General features: G+C 39.0%; 1 protein-coding gene across 1 annotated transcript in view; it reads right to left on the bottom strand.

The window, feature by feature from the left end:
- DOCK2 (dedicator of cytokinesis 2) overlaps positions 1–12,481 on the bottom strand; it is a gene marked incomplete at both ends in the record, with an annotated part of 175,642 nt that overhangs the window by 109,740 nt on the left and 53,421 nt on the right. Inside the window, 2 exons of the mRNA XM_084268540.1 lie at positions 1,686–1,781; positions 6,555–6,697. Of these exons, the coding sequence (XP_084124666.1) occupies positions 1,686–1,781; positions 6,555–6,697 (239 nt within the window). The remainder of the gene's footprint in view (positions 1–1,685; positions 1,782–6,554; positions 6,698–12,481) is intronic.

The raw sequence follows: 12,481 nt of genomic DNA, 5'->3' as shown, positions 1-12,481 counted from the left end.
CTGTGAATCTTTACTTGCAGAGGTCACCATACTTCAAGCAACTGTAGCTCACCTAAGCCATAAATCCTGAGTAACCAACTCATTTAGAAAAGATGAAGCAATTAGGAATTCCACAAGTTCCATCCCTCCCCACTCACCCACACACCCCGGCCAAGAATTTTTAAAGCAAATCTGCAAATGAATTTAGTGAACTGAAGGTAGGGCACAGAGCATGAAACAAACTTATTTTGACAGTTCTTTCTGAATGCAAAAGGCTGTTTTGTTCATTACAGTTTCTTCACATGCAACAGACTACTCTGTAGAGAGGTCATTCCTCAGCTCTAGAAAATTTTGTAATTTACTGGAATTTCACTTTTGAAAACCTCTAAAATGCCAAATACACACATATACCTAGGTGCTTATTAGCATTATTAGCACTCAGACATCTGCATTTCAAAGTTCACACTGGTTTTATCTTTTCAGGTAAAAAAAGATAAACTAAATACAGTAGATGAGACATGGAAAAAAAACCAAAACCAATCAGATTTTCAAAGCTATTTCAATTAACTGTAACCATAATGGTTGCTAATGATAGGAATCCTTTTTGCAGAATTACTATAGTTTCATCTTGTTTCTTCATTTACTGCTTATTTTATTCAGAAATACTGCTTAATACATTGATTACATCATCCATCACACTAACATGATGCTTTCTTTGCAAGCACAGAAAACCTTCTCAAACACTGTAAAGAAAACAGGTTTACTGGGCCTTCATTCAAAACCTCTTCCTGTTACAGCCATGCATACATGTTAGAGGGTGACACAGAGAACAGCAGATTGGGGTTCTGATCATCCGTTAATGATATGATTTCTGAAACTTGCAGCTCCCTCACCAGGGAGTTTGAAGCAAACACTTGCAAATATCTCCTCTGAAGCAGTCAATTATTAGGAGACTAATTATGAGGAGACAAACATGCTCTAAGTGGCAATGACTTCAAACTGTTGTCTTGTTTTTCCAACAGAAATAAACAGGAAATGAAGTGCATTTTGAAAGACATGTGATGTACCTCTTGTGGCCAAAACAATCAAGCAAATGATGCTCATGATCTCTGAAGACTGCCAATTAATATACATCTTAAGCACACAGTCTGAAGGACAAGATCCATAATTCCCACTGAACACAACTGGCTTGCATTTTCACAGTCAGTCAAATCAAGAGTGCTCATGAGATATGTACTTAAATCTGAACAAACTGCAGCATCTGTCCTTGAATGTGACTCAAACCATGGCAACTCAACAAAAATCACAGTTGAGCACTCTGTGTCAGCACATCCCTAGGTATTTTCCCTGTGTGCATAGGGTATCATCCTTCCCCTCCAGAAACGGTTTTACTCAGACACTTCCACTTTAGATATTTAGGTTAGTAGAAACATTATTTTCAGTGTGTAAAAGTGTGCATTCTTCTTGCAAACAGCAATTAACTTGACATTTAGTGTTTGTTTTTTTTTTAAAGGATGTACAAATGTCACAGTATTCAACTATACATCAGAAGACACTACAGTGGCACAGCTGAAAAAAAAAGAAGTTTTAAACCTTTTAATCTAAAAAAGTCCACAAACCACCATGCCACAAATGCTATGAAGTGACTATGCTATATCTGTAAAGCAACTTTCAAAGCATTAAACATATATTAACATATTACTCACAATTAAGGGATCATTTCGTCCCATGGTAATAACTGTTCTGTTCACTATGCGTAGTAACTGCACCATTATTTCTTGAATATGGTGATAAGTTGATGCCTGTGAATGAAAAAACAAAACAAATCAAAAAAGAGTTTTGGTATTGAATCAACATCTTCTGAAGAAAGAAGGATGCAGTTATTTCCATACTGACAGCTGGAGTTGTATAACCACCCTATTGAAAGAATACCACTAATTCTTGCTCCTTAGTTCCTGAAGCTTCTATGGAATACTCATTTTAAGTGACACGGTACTACAATTTTAGCCCATCTACCCCATAACTGTTTTTCAGTTTCAAACAGTCACTTCCAGTCCCTCACTCAAAGGACACCCAGCCCCTTAATTTCTTATTTCCATTAACTGCAAAGTACAACAACAAATTGCAAAATTGCACTATAAATTCCTCCCCATAACTACAAAAATTTAATACAGCAATTGCATATACTTTTGTCCTAAGCATAAATCAAGCACCTTCAAGTTATATGATGATGTCTACGAGCAATTTGATTGAGAAGAATTTTGAGGAAAATCCCTTGATCACTTCCCATTACCATGTACTGCTTCCAAGGGGTTTTGTTGCACACAAACGGGATTAATGCAAAGAGGAGATAAACTAGAAGCTCCTTGACAGTGCTAGAAATAGAGGCATTAGGTCCTTAATGAATGTTTGGGCCACACCAATATAAGGTCCCCCAGCATTTTACTATCTGCTTTCAGAAAGTTGAGCCACACATGTGATGGAGATGTTTGAACCTCAGTATCAGACCGTGGCTTACTCAGTGTCAGCTCCCCAAGGTGTGTACCACAGATTTATTTAAAGCCCCACAACAAACCTCATGAACCTAATGGTCTGCTCCTGTTGTGACACATCCCTTGCTAATGCAGACATTCCCAAAACATCCTACACAGACAAGGCATGAAAAGCACCATTAAAGGGAAAGCGAAACTCAATGAAGTAAACATGGTATAGAGATTACTTTTTTTTTTTGCTGATGCTTAATGATTTGAAGGTGAGCAAAGCCACCTGCTCTAACAGTGGCTACCTTCTGACAATAGGGTCTAACAGCACTGCAACTCAGGACATGTAGTTTACAGAGTGTTTTGGGGGATTTTCCACATGAAAGAAGTAACTTCAACACTTCAATAGCTTTCTGGTTAGACCTGTCCTAAAATACCAAAAGATAGAGATTAAAAACTGTGATCTCAGCTGGAATTGCCATCTGCAGTGTTGCAAGAAACAGTCTATGATTTGGACTCTTTTACAATTAAAAATATTTTCACTAATTGTAGCTGTTATTATAATATTGATTACCACTATAATTTAAAAAAAACCAAACAAAATCAACAGCTAAAAATTGTAAGCTACTTTGTATGCACACTGTCCTTGGCACAGGGAAGTCACTGGTTCATCAGTTTGACCTTTTTTAATTCAAAGATTAAGGTTCTTACCTTTACTTCTTTACACATTTTAGTATTTACTATACCACTGTTAGTAACAGATCAGAGCATTACAGAATGGTTTTAACACTCAGCCATGAGTCCTTTATGAAAGATGAGCTCTATTCTCAGTTCACAAGCAGTATAACACACATGCCTTCCCTGGAAAAACTGTCCCATATGTTCAAGAGTGCAAAGGTTGTTTCCTGCTGAGCCTTTGAATTTTCAAAGAAACTTACCAAATAAATTAAAATTGTTTCTTTATGAAACTGTAATTATTGTTGTGCTTAATATCTTTATTAATGAGACTGACAGTGGGACTGAGTGCACCCTAGCAAGTTTGCTAGTGACACCAAGCTGAGTTGTGAGGTTAATGGGCCAGAGGGACAGGATGGCATCCACAGGGACTTGGACAGGCTGGAAGGGATAGGAAGGACAGGCTTGGACAGGGAGGTTGTAGAGAGGTGGGCAATGGTCTCTTCAGCCAGGTGACAGAAGATAGAACAAGGGGGAATGACATGAAGCTGTGCCAGGGCAGGTTTAGATTGGAGATTAGAAAAAAAATTTTTACTGAAAGAGTTGTCAGGGCTGGAACAGGCTGCTCAGGCAGGTGCTTGAGTCACCATCCCTGGATGTGTTCAAAAAAGGGTTCATGAGGTACTTAGGGATATGATTTAGCATAGGATGGGAATAGTGGGACTTGATGATCTTCAAAGGTCTCTTCCAACCTTGTGATTCTGTGATAAGTGGGCCACGGTAAACCTCATGAGGTTCAACAAAACCCAAATACAGGGTCCTGCACCTGGGTTGGGACAATCCCTATTATCCATACACATTAGATGTGCTTGAAAGCAGCCCTGAGGAAAAGGACTTGAGGGTACTGACGGATGAAAGGCTGGACATGAGCCACCAATATCCATCTGCAGCCCAGAAGGCCAACCCCATCCTGGGCTCTATCACAAGAAGTGTGGCCAGCAGACAGAGAGGGGATTCTGCCCCTCTGCTCTGCTCTGGGAAGACCTCATTTGGAGTACTGTGTCCAGCTTTGAAGCCCTCAAGACAAGGAGGACATGGACCTGTTGAAGTGCGTCCAGAGGAAGGCCACAGAATTTATCAATGATCAGTGGAGCACCTCTCCTATGAAGCCACACTGAGAGAGTTGGGCTTGTTCAGTCTGGAGAAGAGAAAGCTCTTGGGGGAGACCCTATAGCAGTCTTGCAGCACCTGCAAGGTGCCTGTAAGAAAGCTGGGGAAGAACTGTTGCCAAGGGTATGGAACAGTAGGATGAGGGGTGATGGTTTTCAACTCGAAAAGGGGAGATTTAGGCTGGATATTAGGAAAAACTTCTTCACTATGAGGTTGGTGGATCACTGGAACAGTTTGCCCAGAGAGGTGGCAGAGGCCCCATCCCTGGAGACATTCCACAGGCTTGACGGGCCTATAAGCAACCTGATCTAGTGAAGATGTCCCTGCTCACTGCAGGGGGGTTGGACTAGATGGCCTCTAAAGGTCCCTTCCAACCTTACACATTCTATGATTCATCTCGATAAACTAAAATCAGTAAGGCATACAATACTAATATTGCTAACTTAGAAAACCCAGTGTTTTCACATGTTCCCTCTACACAAGATTTTTCACAAACAGTTTCTGATGTCAGAAAAAAGCCTAGCAACCCACTGTAACATGCACTTTCTTAGATTACATTTGACTTTGCAAGAATAAGTTTTCTTACTGAAATCTGGAAAACTCCCCATTTGGCTGCAGTCCATTTGGTTAAATATAATACTTTTCAGAAGCTAAGTTAACTTCTACCATATACAAATGCTCCCTTGGAAAATGGGAATTTTATTATTACATTTAATGGTCATAAAATAAATTGTATGCTTGTCTTCATTGTTAAAAATGATTCACTAGGTGACCAAGTCATGAAACAATCACAGCTCATACATGGTATGAGACGGTCAGCAGTAGGAAGTTCTCTCACAGAGCTCAAAGGCCTCAGATTCATTGATGGAGGGCACACATTGGTACACACTTAATAGTTAAGAGGAAGTCCAAAACAAACATTTACACACTTCAAAAAATATCTGTGCAGGGTAATAGCAGATGGTGTTTGATTTTGCTTTCATGTTTTGTATGAACTTCTACAGGGTTGGGACAATTCTGTTGCCTCAGAGTGATCCATGCACTTCAGAATATGACAGAGGACTCATTTATTTGGACAGTGACAAACATGGAGTAACTGAATGGCTCCTTCAGGACTGTAATGTTACACAACCTGTACTTGAGATATCCACTTGGAGATACCTCTACAGTCAACTTGTTTCAGCTGTCCCAGCCATCTCCCCTCCCAAACTCTTGCTCAACTCTAGCCTTCATCCTGGTATGTGGGGCCTTGACTTCATTCAAGCACCGTTTAACAACAACGAAAAACATTTTCCCCATCTTTCCTATAGTCCCCTTTAGAGACTGAAAAGTCTCAAGGAGAAAAGAAGGCTCTGGAGAGACCAAGCTGAACACTACCAACCTCTCAGCCTGTCTTAAGAGCAGAGATGCTCCACACCTCTGATCATCTTTGTAGCCTCCTCTGGACTTTCTCCAACAGCTCCATGTCTTGCCTGCGCTGAGAACCCCAGAGATGGACAAAGCACTCGAGGTAGGTCTCAGCAGAGTGGAATAGAAAGGGAGAAACCCCTCTCTCAACCTGCTATCCATGCTGCTTCTGATGCAGACCAAAATACAGGTGACTTTCTAGGCTGTGAGCACACAGTGCTGGCTGATGTGCACCAACGTTCCCCCAAATCGTTCTTAGGGCTGCTCTCAATCCCTTCTTCTGCCAATCTGTACTGCTACCTAAGGTTGCTCTGACCCAGGTGGAGGACCTTGCACTTCACCTTGTTGAACCTCATGATGTTCACATGGATCTGTTCTCAAGCTTTTCCAGGTCCCTCTGGATGGCATCCCTCCCCTCAGGCTTGTCAAAGGCACCACTCTGCTTGGTGCCATCAATACCACTATACTTGTCAGCTTCAATATTCTAATTAATTTCAGTATTTATTCTATTGAACTTTATTAGTCAAAACCAGAAGTGCCTGAACTTCTCCTGAGAAAAAAACAAAACAGCCTCACTGCTTTTAATAATACCATAGTGATCTATAGTAGCTGACAAAAAAATAGAAAATTGAGAAATAAAATAAGACAGCATAGATTTCAGTCCTTCAGCTTTAATACCTTAACTGCCTTTTAAGTTAAGTTTACGAAAAATATCAGAAAAGTTCAATTTGCCACTGACTTGTATTAAAAATTTAAATGAGATTCATCAGCATCCATAATTTACTACCTAATCAACCTGGGCTTACTACAGACTTGGCCATCTATATCATCGTGAATACTTACAGGATCTTGACAGCTCAGAACCTCCAGGATGCTATTGAGTAATTCAACACAGTACTTCTTCTCTAGGACCTGCTGATCATCCTTCTGTTCCAGTAATTCCTTCAGCTCTTTTGTAATCACAGGAAGCAGAATGTCCCTGCATTCTAAAAGAAAACAAGTAATCTTAACAAATATAAATCAAATATTACTTGCAAATAAATCCTCCTCTAAACACTGAAACACAACATGACTGAAAACCTACAGTCCTTTCCAATGTGAAATTGTTGATTTTTCCAATCATGCCTCAGAAACACTTTTAAACTTGTATGTTATTTTTCTAAGTTAACAATATTTTTCATCTATGAAAAACAGAACTTCCTGATAATAATAATACTTTGTTTCAGTTAAATTTTGAAAGCTGTTGGGCTTGGACCAAACCCTTAATGACAAATTATTCACTTTACATAAAGAGTAGCTGGAAATAAGATATGTTTAAAGTATTGAAAGGATTTTAATGTAAAAAAAGTACTGTAGCTATTAAATTCTTCTTTCTGAACAAAAAGAAACAAACAGTAACAGAATTTTCTACATGCATCATTTTGAAGTATACCTTCTAATAACACATAAAAGAATGCAGACAAGGAAAAAACATTTAGGCAAAACCTATCAAGACTGTGAATGAGCTATGTATGTATACATCCTTATTTAAATCTAAGGAGACTGACAGTGAATTACATTTCATTTTAACATGTACATTAACTTCCTAAGAGACAGAGGTGCTTATGGTAAACATCAGTAGGACAAGATGCACAAATCTAACTATTTCAAATGAATGCTCTGTCTACTTATGAATAAAAGATGCAGATTTTTTTCTAATTTAATTGATACATGCCACAGAGATTTAAGTAGCAGCTTACTTGCACAGTGCTGTGCAATTAAACAGTACAGAGTAACAGTATGAATAATGCTGAGCAGATGCTTCAAATATGTTATGCATTTATGAAAACGACCTGGGAAAACAGAGCTGAATGTATCTTCAATGGTTCCACCTCAGAATAAAATTTGTGCAGAACTGCAGAAGCATTCTAGTCACAGTGAGCTGAAGCTGGTACTCATTTCCACACAAGTGGTTTCTTATTACTTGAAATTCTTGTCAGTCTTAACTATTTAGAAGAATATTTGCAACACCAGTTGGAGTCTATTTTCTATCAATAACACATATCAAAGTTTCTGAAAAAATAATAGAACAAATCTGGAAAACTTCTTAATTACTGCAAACAAAAATGAAAGTGTGACTTTTATGCTAAAGAATGATTTAGAACACCTTTCCCCAGACATAGAGCACACACACTGATAATCAAGTGAAGTGTGAGATGTGGTGAAACTGTATCCGATGGGATTTAAAACAAGCCAGGGGCTCAGAATCCCCCAAATAAGGATGCTGGAATAAGAAGACAGGAAGGCAAGAATGAGAGAAAGAGAATGGCAAGTAGATGATAAATTTGTGAATGTTGCAGATGAAGCAAGAGAAGCTATCCATGAAGACGATTCTTACTTCATGTATCAGCTCCAAGCCATATAAAAACAGGTGCTTTTAATCACATTTAAGAGGCAACCTAATTTCTTGTCTCAGAAAGTATCTCTGATCTTGTTAATGCCACAACATGGATAAAACACTGTGGATCTGATTTTCTATAACTCTTCATCCAAGCTATAAGAGAAGCCTCACTCAGCAACTAAATAACAAACTCAACAGTAAAACATGAGGTAAAGAGCACATATCAACACAAGACCTGTTCAAAGAGCAGTGCAAAAAGGAATTTCACACACCTTACAGTTCACTTATGAGACCAGTTCCACACATAGACAAGTTTCCTGCACTTAATTCAGGCCATCATCTACCTCTGATTCAGAACCCAAACAGCTGCACTAATAAAGCACTGCATCAAGCACACTAGCAGGGAATACTAATGCTCCTAAAGGACTTCAGTGAGGATTTGTCCATGGAGATAGAGAAAAACTCCCACTCCAAAATCACTGATACCAATAGATTCGTAGTCACCAGCTGTACACATTAAATATCACATTGCTTTCTGTAATTAGTACTTTTTTCCTTGATTTGCTCATACGAACTACTTCTAATAATTAATTAAAAATGCAAGAAATGTAGTGCTTCCTGACCAAAAACTAAACCAAAGAAACCACCACAAAGGTGATAAAGGGAGTGGAACATCTTTCTTACGAGGAAAGGCTGAGGGAGCTGGGTCTCTAACTTGTAGGAAACCAAGGGGTGATCTCATCAATGTTTATAAATATCTAAGAGGCAAGTGTCAGGAGGATGAAGTCAGGCTCTTCTCAGAGATGTCCAACGACAGGACAAGGGGCAACGGGAGAGCAGAGGAGGTTCCACATGAACATATGGAAAATGATTTTCACTCTGAGGGTGACAGAGCCCTGGAACAGACTGCTCACAGAGGATGGTGAGCCTCCTTCTTTGGAGACATTCAAACCCACCTGGACACATTCCTGAGGGACAAAATCGAGGTGATCCTGGTCTGGTGCAGGGGGCTGGACTAGAGGATCTTCTGAGGTCCCTTTCAGCCCCTTATATTCTGTGATTATCAGCAACATAAAAATTGTACATAGTACCTTTAGAACTTGCTGATAAGTGATAGAACTTGTTTTTAGATGAAGGATTTACATATTCAGACATCAAATTAATACAAGCTGTAAATTAGACCATTACCGACCTACTTTTGAGAAATCTAGTCACTGCAGACTGTGAAAACTGTCAGCAGTCGAGGGTTATTTGGGAGGAAAACAGTTCATTGAGTACAATCAGCTCAGAATTCATTCACTGAGGTTCTGACCTTTCCAAAAATATTTAAGACTTTTTTTCTTTTGACATAAAGTTCATTGCGAACCAAATTCCATTGCATGATGGGTATGAAAAAGACTCTAAGTGTATCAGTGTAAACACCTGTAAACCCACTAGGATAAACACCCACTTCTCTATGAGAGCAATTCCTGTTCCACTCCCACTGCAGAGTTCAGCTGAATTATTTGTGAGACCTTTAACTTCTCCATACAGTCTGTCTACTGCTGAGAGCAAAGCTGCACATCACCTCAGCAAGATAAACGCAAGGAACTTGCTTAGGAAGTTGCAAAAGAGCATTTACAAGGGGACGGCAGTAGGTTTCCAGTCTGTCACTGGAAGCTGGAATGAATTCCACAGATTTTCAAGTAGATCAGAGAAAAAATAATTTTTTAAGTAGGCTTGGCTGAAACAAGCAACTCATAGGGGATAAGAAGGAGAAACTTCTTCCTCATGAAGACAGCTAAAAGCTGTGGAACAAACAGGTTGGACAGTCTCTGTACTCAGTGAAAAGGACAAAGTATGTCTTTTTAGTACAATTTTTTTCCACATAATAATTCTCCTCCATAAAGCTATCCCATACTTCTTAAATATTAAGAAAGCAAGGCTTCTTGTGAAGACAAACTTTTCCTATTGTAAGCAGGATAGCTGAAGCAGAAGGTACAACTGATTTCCGCCAGTTTTAAGAGCTAATTACTCTGCAAGCTTCATTACTCCCAGCTGTACTTTGCATTATAAATTAATATTTGATCTGTATTTGATACATACAGAATCTATTAAAAGGACTTAGCATATGCCACTGCTCAATTATTTACAGTGCATTTTCTGATGTGAACACTGTTGAAGTGTCAGGCTACACAGAAATTCAAAGGTCATTCAACTAGCCTTAGCTGGATTAGTTTCTCTAAAAAAAACCCCAAAAACACACCACAAAACCCTCTCCCAATTACAATTAATGGATTTTTTTTCCAATATATTTTTATAAATAGTCTGGTTTGTGTTAATTATTTTGGTTTAGATTAAGGCTATAGACCTGAATTTTGTAACTGGCTGCTAGATAAACTCAGCTTGTTAGTTAAGGCAACACAGGAGAATTATTTAATTTTGTGTGCAGTAGACAGATAATGTGTTTCTAAGACATTTATTCACCAACGAAAGACAATAGTCTTAGAAAAGGAATTAGATTATATAAAATCTATCAAGCACTGGAGCAAGCTGCCCAGGGAAGCAGTTAAGTCACTATCCCTGGACACATTTAAAAGATGTGTAGAAATTGTGCATAGGGACGTGATGGCCTTGACAGTGTTAGGTTTACAGGTAGAGTCAATCTTCGGGGTCTTTTCCAACTTCTTAAATGATTCAGTAATCCACAGAAACACATCTCCCATCCCATGCCTCAAGAAAGCTCAAGACACGGGGGAAGAGACATGGGGGCAGGAGATGCCTACTGAAGTACTAGCTGCTTTTTTTTGCTTGATAAATGATGTGAAAAGATTGCCAAAGAAAATATTCTCTTTCTTAATATTCAAACCAATGAAAAAACTACTGTTCATACTTTTTTCTAGAAATCAGAATAAAACATGTGCTGCTCCACACTGTAATGATCATGTAAAACATGAACATACAGTTTTGAGCATCTTGCATTTATTTCATCAGCCTGTGAAAACGCATTGTTCTGGGTACATATCATCCCTGAATTCCTACACACTTCGCAGAGGAAATTCACTGATAACATCTTCCTGCATGAGGTTAGGCAGCTTCATTCTCTTAAAAGATTAAACCCAATTACATAGTTTTGGTGGGAGTCTTCTGGGGGTGGGAAGGTGGTGTTATTGGGTTTTTGGTGGGTTTTTTTAACGCCTGCATTCACCTGATTCTCCTTCAGAAGATATCCAATGATTTCTTCTGTAGCATGTAAGTGAAATTCAAACCAAGTCATTAATGCAATAATGTCATTAAAAAAGACATTTGGGTCTCCTTCAGCAAAAATCACAGACGGGCTTCATTCCTGACTGCCTCATACATGCAGCCAAAATGGTAATAAAGATTTAACACCACTTTTGTTTCCCTCAGGAAACACTACTCTTGACTCCCTGGCATGCCTGTAGTCATATCCATCTGTTAGGATGGCTTTGTGCCCACTTAAAAACTGGCATGCCAATTTAATAAGGACATAGGTGTCATCCGAATACAAATTTAGAGCAAACCTTTAAAAATAAAGTCAGTGAACAACATTTCACAAGGAGAGACTTCTGATGGCAGTTAATCCTCAGTTAAAGCACTATGCTTCTTCACAAAGGACACAACCGCAGGCATCTTTCTATTAAGTCTTCCTTCGGTTTTGCCATTTAACTCTTTGTTGGAAGTCCAAAAATAATGAATTTTAAACTGTATATATTTTGTTCATTGTTAAATCTAATTTCACAGTTTAGGTAAGGATGTCAGAAAGGGGAAGTGCCACAGGTCACCTCCAGACTCTTACAGCACTGCGAGACACAAATTCTTTTTACCTCCTGGAATCTAGTACTGACACAGGAGGGAGAAACACAATGGCTGCTCCTGTGAAACCATCAAATAACACTGTTGCTGACCATTCAGAGCAAGTATCAGCAAGTAACGTTGGATACAGACTAGGTACAGCATTAATGGTCACAGCACACCACTGCAACCAAGCTAACACTGCAGAATACATCCATTCCCAACCTCAAGGCATACACTCAAGTTTCTCCAATCCTCACAGGAGCTGAGTAACACCATGTATTCAAAGACAGCCAGAGCAGCATCTAAGACTGCTGCTGCTGCAGCCAAAAACAAAGCTTTAAGTGTTCAGCGCCTTTTCCAGCTTGCAAACATTGCTGCCTGCCAGACCGCAAGGAATGCTTGTCACCATATCCTCCCTGGCAGATTTAAACCTTTGCCTTGGTTTTGGTTTATAGAATATTGATAAATTCCCATTTGCATATGTCCACATTTCTTTTAATTGACACAAAAAATTCTGGAGAAGTAGCAGCTTCATATCAATTTCTCTAATGTCTGGTAAACACAGAGCTTTTACACTACACTCAGAAGTTCA

This window comes from Gallinula chloropus, assembly GCF_964237585.1.
Source record: "Gallinula chloropus genome assembly, chromosome: 10".
Classification (NCBI taxonomy): domain Eukaryota; kingdom Metazoa; phylum Chordata; class Aves; order Gruiformes; family Rallidae; genus Gallinula; species Gallinula chloropus.
This window is presented reverse-complemented; position numbering and strand designations above follow the sequence as displayed.